This window comes from Myotis yumanensis, unplaced genomic scaffold, assembly GCF_028538775.1.
Source record: "Myotis yumanensis isolate MYYU_CA2020_CCGP unplaced genomic scaffold, mMyoYum1.0.hap1 SCAF_5, whole genome shotgun sequence".
NCBI classification, from domain to species: Eukaryota; Metazoa; Chordata; class Mammalia; order Chiroptera; family Vespertilionidae; genus Myotis; species Myotis yumanensis.
The window spans coordinates 33,584,207-33,604,982 of NW_027223756.1; the positions used below are offsets into that span (position 1 = coordinate 33,584,207).

At 54.0% G+C, this 20,776-nt stretch overlaps 1 protein-coding gene across 7 annotated transcripts in view; it reads right to left on the minus strand.

Moving 5' to 3' along the window:
- JADE2 (jade family PHD finger 2) overlaps positions 1-20,776 on the minus strand; it is a 50,715-nt gene that overhangs the window by 13,497 nt on the left and 16,442 nt on the right. For all 7 annotated transcript variants that reach the window (XM_070414984.1, XM_070414991.1, XM_070414987.1 and 4 more), the window contains 6 exons: positions 13,127-13,284; positions 8,316-8,476; positions 7,460-7,671; positions 6,157-6,324; positions 4,659-4,775; positions 3,082-3,546 (listed from right to left, as the gene is read on the minus strand). In XM_070414984.1, coding sequence (XP_070271085.1) covers positions 3,082-3,546; positions 4,659-4,775; positions 6,157-6,324; positions 7,460-7,671; positions 8,316-8,476; positions 13,127-13,284 — 1,281 coding nt within the window. The remainder of the gene's footprint in view (positions 1-3,081; positions 3,547-4,658; positions 4,776-6,156; positions 6,325-7,459; positions 7,672-8,315; positions 8,477-13,126; positions 13,285-20,776) is intronic.

Here is a 20,776-nt window from a genome sequence, read left to right on the forward strand (position 1 = left end):
CCTTCACTATTATCCTCCGCTGGGGGGGTGGGGTGTGTGTCTGAGAGCCGCCCCTGGCCGCCGAGCCCCACTCAGGCCAGGCCAGGCTCTCGAGTAAACCCCTGGTAACCAGATCCAGGCCCACAGGCAGCAGAGCCCTCACAGCCGGAACTGCCTCCTCGGTTGCTAGGGGACACCAGCGCACTTGCCCGTTGTCGGTGCTGCAATGTTTCTGTCAGCTGTGAATAGCTCTGGGAGGCTGCAGCGGCCACGCCTTCCCGAGCTGCCTACCAGGGCTGAGGCCTGTGGCTACAATGTTAGAAAAGCACATCTTCCATGGTGGCGGCAGCACGGCCCAGCTCTTGCTTCTCTCAGCAAAACTCCTTCCTGGCCTTGGGGGCAAATCAACCAGGGAGGATGCCCTGTGGTCCCAGGCACTGGGCCTACCTTTCAATTCTCCATGGAGCCCCCACCCTGCAGGCCGGCCACCCCTCTACAAGCCAGAGCAGCGATGATCACCACCACCAACGAGGGTACCGTGCTAAGCTCTGTCCCCCGTCTTCACGGGGACCCCTAAGGTTAGTGTGATCCTTATCCCATTCGATAGACAAGGAAACTAAAACTCCGAGAAGTGGAAACTGAAACTTAGAAGGCACCGAGCTGAGAAGCGCTGGACTGGACGCCAATCCTGGCTGCCCAAGGTCTCGACCTCTTGATGGCTCCAGCCCAAGCTGGCCTGTGCGCAGTCACAGGCTGGATACGCTCGGCCGTCAGCACTGGGCCATGGGCAGAGGCTGGACCCGCTGGCCATGCCACCAGCGTTCATGAGTCTTTCCAGAAAGCCTCCCCTGTGGCACAGTGCTTGGCTTTATTCACTTACTTCAGTCACCCACGCATGGCTGTGAAAGGCAGTGAGGCTGGAACTGGAGGGGGTCGACCTGGCGCATGGCTTGCACACCCTCACTTTGCTCCCAGCTGGAGAAGCAGCATTTTGACAGGGCTCCTGAGCCCTAAGAAGCTGCAGAGATGAAAGCCGGGCCTGCCTCCCTTTCCTGGAGGAAGAGTGGGCTGACTCTGAAGGACTCTGTCCCCCGACCAGAGGGGTCCATGTGGCAGCTCTTGTTGCCCCAGAGCTGGCACCCTAACCCTTGGCAAGATTAACCTTCGGAGCACCTGTACCAGCTGACAGGGCGGGTGGGGTGGGGGGTGGGGGCTGGATAGGGAGTTCGGGGACTGATAAGAGGATGCTTTTGCCCACGACATGTACAGAAGAGAAAATGAGCCAACAACCCTCTTTCTGACAAACCTGTCTCCTATTCAGGTCTAAATCCAACTCTTGGAACACACACGGTCCTCTGAGGCTTCCTGTCACTTCACCTCTCTGAGCCCCAGGTTCCTCACCTGCTCATTGGGGCTGAGAGTACCCACCTTATGCTAGGATGAATCAGGGAGCCTACCCGCTGGCCTCCCCACACAGCCTAGCCAGGGCCAGACACAGGGCTGACCAGCACAGACCAGAGAGCTCGAACTGATGGAACCGCAGGAGTGAAAGCAGCGTGTTTGCACTGGAGACCTGCGGGTGGCCTAGGACAACCCTGGCAGTAGCTCTGAAGGGTTTGTACCTGACGGCCCTGCCACAAGAGGCAGGAGGCGAGGCTGCCCAGGCAGTAGTGACTGCAATGTGGGTGGCCTTGCCCTCTGCCCTGCTGGAGCCAGGGACATTTGGTGCCACCCCCTGCACACCTCTCCCTTCTGACCTGGTGGCAGACTGGTTGTCAGGCAGTAAGCTCCCTCCCTCCAAGGCCAACAGGGTCGTTTCCCTTTGACCGTGCGAAAGGGCAGATGAGTGGGCCGAAGGTGGAGAAGTCCAGTCCAGTTTCAGAGCACCCACCTCATGCCCGCTCCCGCCTCCCCCACAGCACAACACCTGTGGAGTTGCTCTACCCGTTTTATAGACTTGCCAACAGAGCCACTGCTTCAGGCCACACAGGCCCTCTAGATGCTGTGTGCGTTTCCTGACACAACCTGGGGAAGGGTGGGTAAGTGTGTCTGCTGTGCAGGACACTGGTCACCATCCCACATGGTCTGGGACGCTGAACTGAATGTCCCACACAGGGCACCAGACCAGCACCTGGGATTCAGAGGACTGACCCAAGGACCAGAACATCCTGTTTCCTCCTGGGGTTGCCCCCAACTCGGGTGGCACTTTATTAGCTGCAGGTGGAAGGGTGCCAGAAAGCCATGTTCAAGGACCCCCTCACTTCCTCTGGGGCGAGTAGGAGGGATTAGATGTTGTAGGGTCTTCCATGCTCTTGCTGCTCCCCAACCTCTATACCTCTATAGCTCAGCCCTAAACCACAGCGTCTGTACCCCTTTGTCATCTCACTCAGCCCCCAAAGCTACCATCCTGGACCAAGACAAGATCACCAGTCTCTCAGCTCACAGCTGGGGGGAAAAGGGGTGTTTAGCCAACCCGCCCACTCCCTCCAGGCCCTCACATTCCCCCTCGGTGAGTGTTTGGAAGTGGAAGTCACAGCAGGGCAGTCCCTGCTTAAAAGCCTTCTGTAACTTCTAGACACTTCGGCCCACCCAACATCCTTTCACTCCACAGAGGTGAGCCCACCCTCACCCCTCTGTTCACTCCATTTCCTCTGTCCAGCACCCCTGCGAGCCATAGTCACACCTGTCTTCCTTCCCTGGCCTAGCACATACTTGTTGGGCTGGTTCAGCTCACTCGACATTCCCAGTTCCTCCCCTGCCTCTGACTCTAAGCAGGAGCTTGTGTGCTGCACCCGGGCAGGGCTCAGAGAGGCCACACAGGGGCCGGAAGCCAGGGGAGCTGGAAGCCTGGGTCCTTGCCCCTGCTCCAGTGTCTCCAGCCTCATGACCCTTCACCAGGCCTTCCAAAGGGTTGGGACCAGAGGGACTCAGACCCAAGAGCTGGATCCTTCCCTGTTCTACAAAGTCAGTAACCTCCTCCCTGTATGAGACCTGGAGGCCCTCAACCCCTGGGCCAGAGGTCACAGTGTGAGCCCTGGTGAGCCACAGCTGCTCCGGGGCAGTGAGCAGTGGCCTGCGGGCAGGGGGCGGAGGAGCACTCACCCTCTCCAAGTCCTGCCGCAGGTGTGTGAAGAGCTTCAGGCGGCGGTACAGGACGTCCTGCTCCTGCTGGGCCAGGTTGTCCACCTCGTCGGTCTTGGGGGTCAGCAGCGGTTGGTTGGCATTGGCTTTCCTCTTCAGCTTCCAGTACTGGTAGATGAAATCGACCAGCGCCTCGGCCAGGTCCAGGCGCTCAGCCACCTCGGCCGGCTCCACCAGCTCATAGAAGTCCTCCTCCAGCTGCTGCAGTCGCTGCTTGCGCAGAGTCACCTTCTCCAGGTCCTCGCCAGCCGGGCTGGGCTCCACCGGCTCCGATGTGGGCTCAACCCTCGGGCCCCCGTCACTGTGCTCCTGGCAGAATGACTTGAACTTGACCTCGTCGTTGTCTGCTAATATAGTCCGCATTTCTAGGCCATGGTCAAAGGCGCATGTGACGTGGAATGCCGTGATGCAGGAAGGCATGGAACACTGGAGGGACAGCAAGCGCAGTGTCAGACATGGGGGGAACCCTGATGGGAGGTAAAAAGGATGTGGGCATCCCCCAGGGTCCTGAGAACGAAGAATGCGGTGAGACCCTAAATAAAATGGTATGGGCTCCTAACACTCTACGGGGTATGGAGGGAGCTATGGCAGTTGGGAGGGGGGTGCAGGGAAGGAAATGGGGTTCAGCACCTTAGACATGGGGAAGACAACAAGCCTATGACTGGACAACCCCCCTGGGGGCAAGCTGCATGCCTGTGTGGGCAAAATGACTTTGGAATTGGGGGCATCGAAAGAGACGGGTGAGGAGTCCCTGCCTCCTCTGCTCCTGCAACGTCAGGGGAGCTGTACCTCCTTTGTCCTCTGGGAAGAGGGACTGCACTGGACCCTTTCCTTCTCTTGCCCAGGCAGCACCTGCCCCTCCCTCCCAGCCTGGGATGATGGTCATGGGCAGCTGATAACTGTCTCAGCAATAACCCATCCCACTATGAGTGGCCATTTCCGCTGCACTCACAGGCCATTCTGAAAGCTGTACAAATGGGCAGAGGCACAGCTAGTGTTTGCAATGACAACTGTTCCTGAAGAGACAGGACATCCCTACCTCCCAGCCTCTAGGCCAGTAGCAGTAGTATCACCTGGGAACTTGCTAGAAATGCAAATTCTCAGCCCCACCCCAGCCATCTGTGTTTTAACAAGCCCTCGGGTAACAAGGATCACACTAGGATTTGGGAACCACTGCTGTCAATGGACTACTGCAGCCCTGCCCCGTGTGGCAAGAGCCTAACTGATTCCCACGCCTGCTACATGTCATGCTTGATGCCAGAAGCCAGGTCAATGTATTTATTAAGCACAAAGAAACCTGGTCTTGAGCTTAATAAGTCAAAGTCCTGAGCACTCCAATGGGATGGTAAGCCTTGGCTCCCAGGCCTGCCCCCTATCCTAGAGGAATGCCCCCCACGTGGGGTTCTGACTGGTCCCGTCTCAGGCTTCCTTGGCCCATTAGTGGCTCTGTCTGTAGCACCACTACAGACAGGTGGAGGGGGTGGCACCTGGCTCCTACATGGGCTCCCGGGCAGCAGCGAGGTGAAGTGGCCATGTACCTGGATGCAGGTGCCCGTGCACTCCTTGCACAGGCTGCAGGACAGAGCCCAGCGGCTGGCTGGGATATGGGAGATCTTGGTGATGGGCTCCATCTTCTCGGGGCAGCCGATGCTGACCTGGGCAGGACACAGGGAGCTACATCAGGCCTCTTGTCCTCAGCCCGCCCCAAGGATCCCCAAATGGGGGGCTGTCTGCTGACACAGGTGGGAGGCAGACAGGACAATGGGAGAGCCCCAGAATCCCAAGTCCTTCCTGACTGTCCCAAGCTGACCACTGGGTGAGTGTGGGCTCACCTGCGACAAGTCTCACACTGTTTGTAGTGTAACTGAGTGTGTGTGCCTACAACTGTGTGGCCCTTGAGACAGAGATGCTTCAGAGTGTGTGTGTCTAAATGAGTACATGCAAGGTCCCCTCTCTTCTGTACCTCAGCCCTTTGTCAATAGCATCTTCCGAGTTCTTATCATAATTTGTCTTTATTTTATTTATTTTTCTGGGCAACAAGTAATGGTCTCAGGGTCGGGGTAGCATCTCTTCTTGGAGGTCTTCCAGGGCCCTTGTTTAGGCCCTCCTGTCTCTCCTATGGGGACTATACCCATGTCCACATCTTCTGGGCACAGCCTCCCCACCTCCGCCCCCCCCCCCCGCCCCCGCCACACCCACCGCCCATGCCTAAGGATGGAAGAGCCCCTGCCCAGAAGTCCTAAACCAAAGGGCTCCCAAGGTGGGGTCTTTGCTGGTTCTCTGTCCCAGGGCATACTCAGTGGAAGCAAGTGACCACTGCTGACACAACCACCATTATCACAGAAGCCTGCAAGGTGGGTCTCAGCAAGGTCCTTCAGACTTGGAGCCCAGGAAGGTGAGGGCCACCTGGCTTGCTCCCAGGCATGGCAGCATCGGAGCGAGGTCCCATTCTGGGTCATGGCACATAACAGGGCCGGGGCTGAAACTCCAGGAGATTTCAGCATTTCCTATTTCAAATAAAATGGGATGCCCTCTGGGAGCCCAGGGCCTCTGCGATCTCACTGTGGACCTAGTCTGTAAATCCACGGTCCCTCCCCACCTAGACTCAGACCCAGGACACCCCTCTATCTAGCCACAGCCACAGCAGCAGGCCCACTACCCGACTTTCAATTAGGCTTCCACCCAATTTCCTTTCAGGTCACCTGGCTTACTTCTAAGACAGCTTGGCTTTGGTTGGAACCACTGCCTCAATGGGGGTGGACCCAAAACCTGCTTTCCCCAGTCAGCTGCCTGACTTTTGTCCAGCTCTCAGACTTACCACTGGATTCCCAGGGTCCATTTCCCCTGGAAACCACCACCTGAGTTCTGACCAAGTCCATAGCAAAGTTCCCTGGGGGCCCCAGTGTTCTCCAGGCTCAACACCTGAGATCCCATGTTCTGTGGCTTATCACCCTCCTTTCCCAGTGCTCTGCCCCCTGAGTTCTGAGTTCCATGCAGACCCACTTCCCCGGGGCCGCCCCCGCCCCACCTGCCCACCTCAGGAATCCACAGAGCGCAGCTGACGTGCACCCACTTGGTCCCACTTCTGGTCGGCTTCAAGGCTCCTCCTCGCTTGGGGCAGAGCAGGCACTTTGGCTGGACACCCAGGGCACACGTCCGGCACAGCCAGCTGCCTGTGGGCACCTTGAGGATCCCATAGCAGGCCTGGGAAGAGAGCAGGGTGGTCACAGGTCAGAGGCATTGGTCAATCTGCACCTGGTCAGGAGTCGGCTGTGAATTCCCAGCCCTGCTACCAGGCTCTGGCAAGGAGACCTCCTGAGGACTTGTCTGTGTTGTGTGCGAGAAGTCACCATTTCAGTCCTCTGTGGAAGGGCTCAGGTCTGCCCTCTGCTGGGAGGACTGTCCCTTTAGCCAGAGGGTCCTAACCTGTGAGGGGCCTCAGAAGTGTCCACGCTGCCTTTAGCTGAGTGTGTTTTGGTGTGTATACTGCCTGAGGACAAGGAGCAGACCTTCCATCTTTTTTCACAGGCATCTGTGAAGGGGGTCCTCTTAGTCATGCTAAGGGTTCATGAACCTAAGAGCTGCTGAGGATAAGGGGTGTGGGTGAATGGGGTGTACTGCCTCCTATCCGCCCGCCAGGGGAGACCTCTCTGAGTTCCCAGGAGACAGTCCAGCAGCAGTGTGTGTGGGGGAGGGCAGGCGGGCATCAAAGTCAGAGCCCGAGTGGGTCCACTGTGTTCCAGTCAGGTCTGCAAACACAGCCCAGGGATGCCCAAGGTCCAAGGGGTGGGCCTGGTCAGGCCAGACCCAGTTTATATCAACAATGGTAACAAACACTTAGAGCCCTTAGGATACTGTTCGAAGCCAATAACTCAGACCTTACTACAACTTAATCTTATGTACAGTTGAGGGAAGAGAGGTCCAGAGAGGTTAAGAAACTCGCTCTAAACCACAGAGCTTGTAAAGGGCAGAGCCACAATTTGAAACTAGGCAGCCCGGCTCCAGGCTCTGCTCTCAACCGCTACACTGAGCGGCCCCTTTGTAGTGCAGGATGGTGAGGAGCAGAGGAGGAAGGCAGGGGCTGTGTGCTCGGTGGGGAATCTGCCAGGCAGGACAGAAAGATCATCCAACGGGCCTTTACTCAGGTCTGGCTGACGGAGCTGGCCCGGTGCCACAGGACAATCATGCCAGTCCCTTCCTCCCACCTTGCCCTTCTTCCCAGAAGCCTGTGCCCACAGTGCTGCTACACTCCCAGTCAGGATGACCAGCTCCAGGCAGGGGCCCGCCGGGCTGCGTGTGAGGACACAGTGCGGATAGGGACCTTTGGGGGGCTGGCCACCTGGTGCACGCAGACGTTGCATTTGTCACAGAAGACCATCTCGTTGCCGTCTTCGCCCTCGGGAGAGCGGCACACGTCACAGACGACGTCCTCATCATACTCGATGCCCAGCCCCTCCTGCGTCTCAATGGCCCGCGCCATGTTCTGGTGGCACAGTGTCTCCAGCTCCTCCAGCACACGCTCCAGGGTCAGCTCGTCCAGCGCTGGCCTCTCTGTGAGGACAACAGAGGAGGGAGTGAGAAGTGTGGCTTTTCAGGGCAGATGGATGGGAGGGCTTCCATTCATCTGGTGTGACCTGGGAAAACAGGTGGGCTGTCGTGGGCCTCAGCTCCATTGTCTGAAAACTGAATGGGCTGGACCGTCCGATCTCAAAGGCCCTGGGGCCTGTCGTGGTGTTCTGACTCTAGACAGCCTGCCTGCAACCACACACATGAAGTGTACACGCAGACAGCATCTCTGGGATGCGGCTGGCTCCATGGGGAGTCCACTGCTTGAGCTGTGTGAATGGGGGACCTCTGAAGGTGGCTGAATATGACAGAGCTGGCCCTGATACACGTTGGTGGACTCCAGCCGGGAAGTCCATACTCACTTTTCATGTAACAGTCACACTAACCCTATTCCCAAGAACTGTCAATTACATGCTAGTATCACCCTCACCTGACAGCTACAGAGACAGGCACAGAGACACCAATAAATTCTCCAATCAGTAATGCTGCAGGGACTGTCACCCCAGATCCATTCAGTGCAAAAGCCCAGTCGTGGCTACTGTCCTTCTGAGGGTGAGGATGCTGGGATTCAGAAGAAAGCCCTGCCTGGCCTTCCCCCGATCCCATTCTCAGCCTGGCAGGTCACCTACCCATCTCCTTGAGCTCCAAGTTGATGAGCTCCAGCCAGTAGGCGTCAATCTCGTCCAGGTCATAGCGGCTGCCCCCTGGCCAATCAGGCTGGGAGCCCTCGCCAAGTTCGGAGCTGCTAGGGGACACCTGGGAAGGGGGGCCTTCCAGCGGCGGGAGGATCCTAGGAAATCAAGAGGGGGTGGTGTCATGAGGGGAAGGACCCTCAGCCTGCCACCCTTGCTGGGTCTGGAGGCATCTGGTGAGTTGGCCAGCCCAGCTGAGGACCTAGTGAGACTTGGATCCAAGCAGTGCCCACACTTCACTCCCTTCTTATGCTTCCTTCTCCTGCCTGCCCACCCTGCAGACTCAGTTGACTACGAGCAAGCAGGGAGGAAAACAAAGGGCTGTGGGCAGAGTGGAGGATGAGAGCCGGGGCTGACCCACAGCCCGTGCACATCCATCCATACACATCCATTCTGCTCAGAGCGGGCACCTGGGCCTTAGCTAAAGCCCCAGGATCTGGATCTGCCCTGCCCCGGCCCGTAGGAGGCATTCCAAGTGCTGTCCTTGGCAACTTCCCGTGCCAGCCTCTCTGGGACACGTGGAACAGAGCCAGGTGGGCTCCAGGTCCGTCAGCACAGCTCTCGAGGCTGCGGAGAGGCCAGGATTGTCTCCAGGCCCTCACAGCCCTGGTTCCTCCTTCACCAACAACCTGAGGAGAACTGAGGCCAGCTTTCCTCTGGGTGAAGAGGAGTCCTCTCTGGCTACATTATTGCCACCCAGGGTGGCCCTTCCCACATAAAAAAGGTCTACTGCCACGAGAGCAGTGTTGTCCACACACCTTGCCCTTCCCCCTCAAAAGAATGTTCCCTGAGCAGCGAGTCTCTGTCTACGGTGCTCCCCTCACCCCAAGAGGACACTGCCTCCCCTGGATACTAAGATGCACCTACTACAGTCCCAGATCACACTCTGGTACACCCTCCCTCAGGCGTGGTGCTGTCGCTGAGGCAGCTTGGAAGGGTCCTGGCTGCAGAGTGGGGACTCAAAGCCCTGCTGCCCCACGTAGTGGGTACTTCTGGGCAAGCCGCTTAACTTCTCTGTGCCCCAGTGACCTCACCCGAACAATGGACTAATAAGAATAGTATTTACCTCCTATGGTTGGTGTGAAGAGGAAATGCATGAAAACCTGTAAAGCTCCTAGAACAGTGCCTGGCACACAGTAAGCCCTTCCTGTGTGAGTGTGTGTTTTAAGACCTCTGGACAACACTTTGCTCCTTCTGAAATGGAATAGAGCACTTTTTGCCTTGGGAGGGCACACGTCCCCTCTTGGTTCAGCATGTGCTGCCCCTCAGTTCCTGGTACCAGTTCAAAATGCCAGCTTTTCCCACCCCCCACTGGTTGCTAGGGTTACTGCTGTGGAGCCTGGCCTCTGTCTGGCCAGCCCTGCCTGCGGGGCTGAGAGGCCTCTCACTTGCCCAGGAGGCCTCCTGGGGTTGGAGACAGGGCTGCCAGGGGCTGTGACTCAGAGCAGACAGGAGAGGGCAGGGCCCTGGACTCCAGGAAATGCCCCGGTGTCAGCAAGAGGCAGGAAGGATGAAGGAGACAGGAGGCAGAATGGCCTCCAGACCAGGGGGGAGCCCAGAGGCAGTTGAGGGGGGCAAGGGGAAAGTGAAAGGGCTTGGTGCCACCTTTCCACACAGAGGCCCAGATTAAGGACGGCTTTGGGTGATGATGATGATGATGATTATGATGCTGGCACAACTGCCCTTTTTTTTTTTTTTTAAATATATTTTTATTGATTTCAGTGAGGAAGGGAGGGAGAGAGAGACAGAAACATCAATGATGAGAGAGAATCATTGACTGGCTCCCTCCTGCACGCCTCCCAGGGGGATCGAGCCCATAACCTGGGCATGGGCCCTGACCAGGAATCAAGCCCGTGACCTCTGGGTTCATAGATCAACGCTCAACCACTGAGCCATGCCGGCCGGGCCCCCAAAATAGAAGCAAGATGAACACTCTTAGTCCTACAAAATTACGCCTTTCCTCATGAGGCTCTGATTTGAATTAATATATTCTTTTAAAAACACAGGCTGATTTCTGTCATGACCTTGCTTTGTTTGTGCCCCCAGCATATGCTTAGTCGGGGTTTTGGATAACTTTTGCCCAAAGGCCCACCACCTACCAGCATAAACTGCCCACACCTTATGCTCAGGCAGTTGCCACCTGGCCAGAGCTCTTGGGGCCAGAATCACATTCCTTTCTCTGGGAAGCTGGGGTTCAGAGGCTCATCAGAAAGGCATTTCCTGTGCTTCCTGGGCCTCACCTTCATCCGTTCGGCCTCCTCTGGCTCTGGCTGAGGAGGAAGCTCTCGCACCAGGCATGGACCAGCCTGACCCTAGGCCAGGTCTCGGTCTCAGCCGCAGCCAGCTGTACTGAGGTCAGCTGGGAGGAGATGGGCGGCTGGGCTGGGATCCGGGAGAGGGGAGGGGTCTCTACTCCAAAAGACCAAACAGACCCCAGAGGGTGGTTCGGCCTGGGGCTGAGTCTTTTGGACACACTGAGGGAGCAGGGTAAGCCCTCACTCAGGGCCTGATCTGGGGGCAAGACAGATTCTCATTACCCAGATACATTTCAGACCATGCAGTGGGCAGACCTGCCCAAGGGCCGGGGAAGATGGGGGAAGGAGGCAGAGACAGAGGGGCCGAGGGGAGCTGCCAGGGAGGGCAGTCAGAACCAACACGCAGGGTGATCAGGGCACAGGCTCTCTCTGGGCCTCACGGGGGTGACCCAGGGCTTGTTCCCAGGGCCTGCGATTTCTTGGCCCAGCCCACTAGGCCCTGACAGTCATGCAGGGAATTCCCCAGAATTTCCCAACTTCCTCATCTATAAAATGGGGACAGTAATATGTACTTTTAGGGCTAATATGATAATTAAGTGAGAAGATGAGCATAACAGGCTCAGCATAGCAAGTTCTCAGGAAGAGAGTTCCTATAAGAATTTTGACTTATAGTGGCTGCCACGCTGGCCTCCAGACAAGGGCCGTGCGGGAGGAGGTGCTGAAGAAGGTGGAGGGAGACACGGGAAGAAGAGGCATGGAGATCTCTCCAAGAAGCACACCCTTCCCTGCCTGCAGTCTATCCTCTTCAAAGAGCATGGCCAGGCCAGGCTGCCTGGCTCCTGTCAGCTTACAGCACATGCATATGTGGGGAATGCACCCAGCAGAGCCAGAATTGCCTGAACACGTGCTCTCCTCTTGATGTCAACAGATAAGGCAGGCTGAAGCCAAGCTACTGGTGTGGAAGCATCTGCAGTTAATTACCCAGGCCAGCGGTGCTTCCCGAACCACCTGACACTGACATCAAGGAGAGGGCAGACTGCTGGGCTGAGCCTCATCAGGACTCACCTCTTTCCACCCAGCTGGTGCCCCCGCTCATTACCCTGGGCTCCTGGCCCATGTCTTCTCATTCAGGCCTCACCAGCACACCACCAGGCAGGTACTGTTTTTAGCTCCATTTGACAGAGGAGAAACAGGCTCAAAAGGGCAGTGGAAGTTCTTGTCTGCAGAGGTGAGGGTGTGAAACTGGCCAGGAGCCTGCCCCACATTTTTGGGCCTGGGCAGGGGATGTGGAGAATAAGTCCTTCCTCCAAGTCTCATGTGTGTCTCCCAGAGAACCTGAGGCTCCCTGATTCTCAAAGGCCCCAGACCAGTGCTGGTAGGCACTCAGCCCTCAGGAGCCACAGGAGGATGAACCCTGCCCAGTACCCACTCCTGACTGAGAGCACCTGCGCAGGGATTAGCGTTGCCTCTATAATCCATGCCCAGCACAGGCCTGGCACCAAGAGGGCATTGGGTGTCTGTGAGCCAGTCATGGGTGTGGCTGCCAGAAAGCAGCAGTGCCAATGTCATGGGAGGTGACAGCTGTGATCTTTGCCCCAGGCCCGGTCAAATGGGCCTGAGCAAGAGCTCGGGGGCTGCCAAGGCCAGGAGTGGACTGCTAATGACACAAGCTGTCCAACCCTGGCGAGCTGGTGGGTGGGGGAGGGCAGGACAGCAGGCCCCTCTGCCCCAAGACATGACTTGGAGGGTTTCCCAGGCTACAGAAAGAAGCACTTGGCTGACCTCTGTTGCTGGAGGCATGGCCCATGGCCATGAGGCCACCTCCTGACAAGAGCACCAGGGGTCTCGCTGACCCACAAGCCCAGGGGACTCAGCCCTGGCAGGGGGCCTCCTCAGAGGCTGGTCACAGCAGCTGCCTCCTGAGCATCCCTCCCACTAAGAACTCCTTACAAAGGTTTAAGAAGTCAAGAGCATGGCTTATCCCTGTCTTAAGGAGTCATTAAAAGTCTGCAGATTTCCCTGATTAAGACGTGCTTGTGGGACCTAGTTTGGATCGACATCAAGCTAATCCGGGCCAGTTGTTACTGAATACTTGTGTGCCAGACCCTGTGCCAAATGCCTTTCAGGCATCATTTCCCTACATCAACTCCACCACTAAGTAGGAGGTAAATATTATTGTCATCATTCCCATTTCACAGACAAGGAAACTTGAGGCCCAGGGAGATTTTATTTCTGGCCCAACATCATACTGACTATGAATGGCCATTTGAACCTAGGCTGTCTGGCTCCACAGCTGAGCCCAAGCCCAAGAGGTTAGTCTCAAAACTAAACTGCTAGTATTTCTGGAATATTTCAATGGTTTATGGGCCAAAATAATTTAAGACAAAATAAAGCTAGGCTAGCAAGGAAGCCCAGGACTGGTGGGTCCCATGTGGGGTCCTAGCCCCGCCTTCTTCCCCTACCTGAGCCCCTAGCCTGGGCTGCCCGGCTCACCTCACCACGGGTTCTGGAATGGCCTCTGCCCCGGCGGGCACCTGCACACCTTTCTCCCATTCCTGTCGCCACGGATCCGCCAGGATGTAGTAGTCATCCGGGCTGAGCTGGTATGAGTCTGGGATCTTCATCGCTGTGATCAAGTCTGTCCGGAAAACCTGTCGGGAGCAAGGATGGTGAGAGTGGCTTCAAACTGCCTCCGGGTGGTCCGCTCCCCAGGCCAGGGGAGGAAGAGGCAAATACAACTCAAGTGGGCTTTCTACCCACTCACTTAAAGTCAGAAGCCAACACAAAGGCACTAAGTGCAATAATGCATCTTCCTTCTCTAAACCCAGCACAGTGCTTTGCACACAGCAGATATTCAATAAATGTGTTAAATTGAATTCATATGTGTCCTGACCTGTTAAAGGACAGTGATGAATGGGAGTGGATCTCAGAGGGAACAGGAAAGGCTGGGAAAGGGAAAAAAAAAAAAAAAAGGCCTTTGTGAATGCATACTGCCATTAAGTGACTGGGGAATTTCTGTCAAATGCTTAAAATTATGTTTGTAGTTGCAAACATAGTGCTACAGGCACAGTGGAGATGTAAAGACTGCAGGGCACCAACCAGGGCAAACGAAATGCCAGGACCTTATACAAACAGCTGAGGGGAGGTAGGGTTTGGGGCAATCCCAAAGACACACTTCCAATGGGTCAGGGTCCCGAAAGCCTCTCAAGAACAAGGACACCAGGTCCCTGTTCAGCAGGGGCTCCCCAGTTCCATCCTCTATGTGTGACGGGGCAGGAGGATGGGGTTGGATTCCTTCTCAATCAAGCCCATCCAAGTCCCCTCAGAGCCAGGCCACTGAGTGGACACACACTCATGCTTTGGTTTTCTCTGGTCACTGAGGAAACTGTTCTCCCAACCTTCTGCCTGTTGTGCCCCCATCTCCCCAAACAATCTCTAAGCCCAGCCCCAGTGGCACTGGCAGTGACTCTTGTGCCCTGGTTACCTGACCTCAGGTGGCCGCCCAGGAAGGGCTGCTGAGGGACTTGGTGGCAGCTCCAAACGATGTGACTTATGTAGGTACCAACTTTCCCAGTGATCATCACATGAGAATCATAAGTTAAAGAAGTGATTGCGTCAACGAGACAAGAGAAACCACTTCAAGGAGTGCTCAAGGCCTCAGACCAAACTTAAAACCACCCCTCCCTGGAAAAGTCAGCATCTACTGGCCTTTCGGAGGCTCATGACAAACTCATTCATGGTAACCTCTGCCTACTGGGGCCCAAGTCACTGGCTGTGAGTGTCTCATTTGAATCTAGGGCCAGAACAGCAAGAAAACAACTGAAATGGGTGCACCAAGGGGGTTTGAGGCAGCATCTTTCAGAAAGCTAATTAACATCTGCATCTAGCCAGAGAGGGCCCTGGCTTGAAAAAGGTCAAATTTCTTGAAGATTCTATTTGCCAATTTAATTTAATTGTTAAGAAGAATACCCTAACATTTAATTAGGGTGCCAGTGTGAAAAAATTAAAATGAGATTACAATTAAATGCTAATTAAACAGAAGATGGAATGTGGTGAAGATTTTACAGCCCTGATGATTTGCATATCTTATTAGCAAGCAGTAAACCAGCTGATACAAGAACACAAACTCAGGTACTCAGTGCTTTTGTGGGGGCCTTTCTTAGCTGTGGCCTCAGCCAAGCCCAGCAGGGCTGGGGCTGGGTTACTTCCCTCTGGGCGCCAGTACAAGACCTGGTGGGTGAACTGAACCCACAGTGGATTCATCACTGCCTCAAAGCTCTCCCAACCCAGGCAAGCCAAGGGCATGACAGCCAAAGCCCTGGTGCCAAGGGGAGCTGCCCACCTGGACCGTCCATCTTCCTGCCCCGATAGCAACCCTTCAAGAACCTAGTGTCCCTGTAAGCCCCTCCAAAGAGGCATGTATGTGTTTAAAATCTCTTGCTGTTCCTTCATCCTGTGGTATAGTTTAAATGCCACCTCCTCCGGGATTCCTTCCTTGATCATCCTGACTCAGGGAGCGCCAACTGCCTGACAGAGCCACCTTCTATCCCAGCATCCTGCCTCACTTCCCAGTACTTCATCTGAACTGGTGCACTCATGCTGCTTGTTTCTCCCCTGACACACCTGTCCTGTTCTCTGCTGCATTCTCAGTGCATGGTGACTGGCACATAATAGGTGACTGAGCAAATGAATGAAAGGGCTTCTCTGAGGAATTATCTGATGTATCTGAGGCTCCCAGCTGGCTCCTGGCAGTGCTTTTTGAACCCACATTAACAGGGTGAGACATCTCATAGATACACCCAAAGTTGAACCTGAACAAATCAACACACAGCCTCTAGTCTGCAGGGTTCAAAGCCAAAAGACCAGGGTGCTGCCTGAGCTGGAGTTGGAGAGGCCAGAGTGCCAAGCCACACCAGCTGGAGAGAAGTGACCCTGACCTAGGCCCAGGATTGAGAATTCCAAGCAGCAAGGGGTCCTGGGCTCAACTCGGCCAGGGAGATTCAGGAGAGAGAAGAGTCTGATCTCAACAGAGTTCTGTTTCGTCCTGGGTCACTCAAGGAGCAGATGGCAGACTGGACACCAGTGGCCCTTTTGGGCAGAGGACTCACGTAAGCACAGTAAGGCAGCACTGTCACAATGGTAAAGAGTACTGTGTGCCCAGTACCAGCTGTTCTTGAGTTAATTTATTATCAGACCCTATACCAACTCTGAGGTAGGAGCTACCATCATTCCTATTTTCCAGCTGAGAAAACTGGCACTCAGTCTAGTTAAAGAACCTTGACAAGGTCCCGCATGTTGGAAGTGGCAAAAGTACCCCACGCCAAGGCCATTCTGACATCATCCACACTCCCCCACAGCCCCTTTTGGCCACAGGGCTGTCAATTCCCTTGAGTGAACCTGTGGTCAAACCAAGTGGCTTCTGCTAGGACTCTACTATGCAAATCAGGTGGGGGCTTTTGCAAGTTGCAACTGCCCTCAAACTGAGCTGCAAGGCATACCAGGCCCCGTGCCTGTACAGATGCAGTCTCCAGAGCACTTTTCACTCTTTTCCCTGGGCACACGGGAGGACTCTGCGGGGACACTCTTCTCCCTTGCCCAGGTGGGGCTGGCCTGCTTCATCCTTAAGGTCTCAGTTCAGCCCACATCTGCTCTGGGAAGCCTTCCCCAATCCCAGGCTGGGTTCTGGGCTTCCTCTGAACTCCCATAGCCCCAATATGGGAATCTCCTGGTTTCTTTCCATGTCTCCCCATGAGAAGGTGATCTCAGTGAGGTCTGGCCGGGCAGCAGGTTGGAGCCCAGCAGTGCACAGGGCCTGGCACATGCTAGGTGCTAACAAAAGCTGAAGGACTCAAGAACCTCCCATGGACCTGCCACCACCTTGCTGTGGTGCTGCCCAAGGCTACATACAGCCGAGCACTCTACCTTTCAGAGAAGCCTCTGTACATTCATATAAAACCTATCCAGCACGGCCAGTGTGGCTCAGTGATTGAGCGTCGACCTATGAACAAGGAGGTTATGGTTCGATTCCCGGTCAGAGCACATGCCCAGGTTACAGGCTCTATCCCCAGTATGGGGCATGTAGGAAGTGGCTGATCAATGATTCTCTCATCATTGATGATTGATATTTCTACCTCTCTCTCTCTCCCTTCCTCTCTGAAATCAATAAAAAATATTTAAAACAACAACAACAAAAAAAACCCATCCACAAATATGGCAACCCAGTTGTAAACCAAGTATCTTCGTTTTGAGTTGCCAGAGGTGAGGCTTGAAAAAAGGCTCAATTATTCTCTTAAACTGCTTCTGAATTATTTATGAAAACTAAATAAAGAATAAAATGGCCACTGATAAACTGGAAGCCTTGCTGTGGCAAGAAAGTTAGAAGCTGGAAAACAAGCAATTTTCTAAGAATGTGAATGTTTACTATTTTTCTCTATTTTGGCAGAAATTGACAAATTGTTAAAGGTCTGCTGCCTAGCAACCAAGTTCTGCTGAGCTGCTAAGGAGATGTGAATTGTAGCTTCTTCAAACAGGATGAAGAAAGCTTAAAGGTCTAAAATTTTAATTTAATAACCAATCTGAGTGCCAGAGGTACCGATGCAACCCTGGAGGGAGCTGAAGACTGCTCTGCCTAGAAGTAGGGATGGTTCATGACCTTGCCTTTCACAACCATCTAGCTTTCCACACCTGTTTCTCCAGGGAGAACCAAAATCAGGCTCTGCCAGAAAGCATCAGTGGTGTCTGATGTGGTCTCCAAAAGCAAATAAAAACAATGATAACGGGCAGCTTTCACGGTGCCATCCAGTGGGTTCTCATGTCTGACCACAGACTTGTGGATGTTATTGGAATATTTCATCCCAGGACCTGCGACTCTGTGCTTCCTCTTCTCAAGGTGAACTGTTGTATCATAGTATTTTTCAGACCAAGAGGCACCAAGAGGAAGTTCAGTTACTTAAGGAAAGGCTCCAGCACTTACCACAATTACAAAATATGATTATTTGGGTAATGATTTGTTTAATGTCCAGCTCCCCTAATAATCAAGCTGAGGAGGCGGGGGCTACATGTGGACGCTGTTTATCACTGTGCCTGTTTACGGCACAGTGCCTGGCACACAGCAGGTGTTTGAGAAATGTGTGTGGTACACGTGAGTGAATGAATGAAGGAGCCTCAGGATTTATCTGAAGTATGGCTAAACCCTGAAATTTCCCGTCCTGCTTAGCAGGGGTTGGTCAAAAGATTCTTCAGTGGACTTCAGTAACTGGTCTTGGCCACTCTCTCAGTCAGTGAAATGGCTCTGGCCAGGACTGCCTCTCCATGACCTCTGTCCACATGAGGAGTCCCAGTGCAAAGCTGGGAGTGGCACCCTCCCCACCGCCCTCCTAAGGATATTTGAGGGTATGTCCTGAAAGAGCTAAGTGAAAGATACTTAATTTTTTTGTTTTAATTTTTTAATACGTTTTTATTGATTTTCGAGAGAGGAAGGGAGAGGGAGAGAGAGATAGAAACATCAATGATGAGAGAGAATCTTGATTTGCTGCCTCCTGCATGCCCACCCCTCTCCGACCCCCCCGAGGATCAAGTTCACAACCCAGGCATGTGCCCTGACTGGGAACTGAACCGTGATCTCCTGGTTCATGGGTCGATGCTCAACCTATGAGCCACACCGGCCTGGCCCAGATACTTCATTTTAATGCATTTTTTTTCTGAGCACTTCATCTTGTTAGAAACAATTGCTAGTAGTGAAAAGTAATTGTCCTGTTGTGACATGGCACGTGCTCTGCTAAATGCCTTGCATATATAATTTCACTTAATTCATAGTACCCTCATCCTACATATGTGCAGACTGAGACTCAGAGAGGTTAAACCACTTGTTTGAGGTCTGCATTGTCTCTTAACCACTGCAATGCTATCAGCAAACCAGTCAGATATTTCTTCTTTTAAAAAAATCTCTTTTCGCCCTGGCCAGTAGCTCAGATGACTGGAGCATCGCCCCGATACAGCAAGGTTATGGAATGAATATTCATAAAAGAAGCAATGGGTGAATGTATAAATAAGTGGGACATGAACTGGCTGGCATGGCTCAGTTGGTTGAGCGTCGTCCCGTACACCAAGAGGTCGCCAGTTGGATTCCCAGTCATGGTACATGCCCGGTTGTGGCTCGATCCCCAGTAGGGGTTGTGCAGGAGGCAGCCAATCAGTGTTTTTCTCTCTCTCCCTCTCACTTCCTCTCTCTCAAATCAACAAAAACATATATATTTTTTAAAAAAGTGGAACAACAAGTCGATATTTCCCTCTCTTCCTTTCTTTCCCCCTCCCCCCTCTCTCTCCAATCAATAAATAAAAATTAAAAAGAAGTCTCTTTCCTGAGCTGGGACCTGATAAAAGTATCACACAGAGTTAGATACTTAAAATTAGGCATAAAACACCAGAGAAAGGCTCTGCCCCGTCCCATTCAAGCTACCACATTGGTCACACACTTAAAACACACAGACACACACTCCCTCTCTCTCAACATCTCTTTCTCTTTCACAAGGATAACAGCACTTCCTGCTCTTAAAGAGAATTTATTACACACATTTCTTTTGCAAGACAAGTCCCAGAGGCCAGGAGGCCTTTCCAGCTGGCGGGAGCAGTACTGTTTCTGACTCTACGAGACCCAGAGGAAGGCAGAGGGAGGCTCAGCAAGCAGGCGTGTAGCCCAGTGGAAGGGCTCCCCTCTCACTTGCCGCTCACTCCAGGACAGCAGAGGAGCTGTTGGCTAGGAACAGGGCTTGAAACCACTGGGGCAAACACAAAAACCCTTTTTAGGATTCTCCTGCTTTGCTTCTCACGTTTGTGGGTATGTTACTACAATATATGTCATCATTGTTTTAATATAAAATAGATTGTGTTGTCCGGCCAGTGTGGCTCAGTGGTTGAGCATCAACCCATGAATCAGGAGGTCACGGTTCGATTCCTGGTCAGGCACATGCCCAGGTTGTGGGCTCGATCCCCAATAGGGGGTGTGCAAAAGACAGCGAATCAATGTCTCTCTCTCTCATCGAAGTTTCTATCTCTCATTCTAAAATCAATTTTTAAAGGTATTTAAAAATATGTTATGTCAAACATCTGGGTAATACCTCTGCTCCTCTAGGAAGGCATTGTACTGATCCTGTGGTTTTGCACCCCAACACAATCTGGCCACCCCTGCCTTCACCCAAGGTAAAGGGTTTCGTTTTTTAAAGCAATGGGTCAAACCAATGAGCTGCCTCCTTTCTCTTCATTTGTTGAATTCTCACCAACACTGGGTTTTGGGGACACCCCAATGGGGGCAGAAGCTGTCCATAAAGATCACCTCTTTCTCGTAGGCCCTGTCCCCAGGGGCAAGAGGCTGAGCACTGACAAAGGGCCTCTGTGGAACTGTAAACAGGCCCCATCCCCTCATGTAGAGATATACTAGTTTGTCGCCAGGGCCTACCAAGGAACTGATGGTTGAATCCCAACTCCCACCCACCCTGTTCTGGGACCATCCAAGCTTCTGTCCCAGGGAGGCCAGGGTCACTTCCACTCACTCTGGGATCACTCCCACTTCCTCAGGAAAGGATGTCACATCTACAGAACAGAACTTCCATGGCAGGGTGCAGGGTTGGGCTCGACTGATGACGACTCTGAGGCTCAGAGAGAAGCAGTCATTTGCCCATGGTCACAGAGTTCCTCAGCGGCAAAGCTGGCTGCACCTCTCGTAACAGACACTTTCCTGTGTAGCACCTGCATCCTGCTGACAGCCAGAGGACAAGCTCCCTGGGGACAGAGCCTGCAGCTTTTGTTCCCCTAGCACCGGGCAGGGTCTATTAGGTGCTGGCAGAGTTTAATCAGTGTCCCTGCCCACTGGCTGAGTTCTGGGGACTCTGACTTCCTAAAAACACAACTTTCTACTTCAAGACAGCCTGACTGGGGGAATCCCCACCAGGTGGCCTGCCCTCCCATCTGCCTCTCTGCCCAGCCTGAGGAAGACACTGCCCTGCCAGGGTGGAAGGCTTAGCAAAAACCTGCCAGTCCCCTAGCTGCCGCTGTGGGGGTGGGGGTGAGCTGGGTGACAGTCCCACCCACTCCTGCTGCCTTTTCTTAGGTCACTGAATCAGGCTCCCATCCCCTCTGCAACCTCAG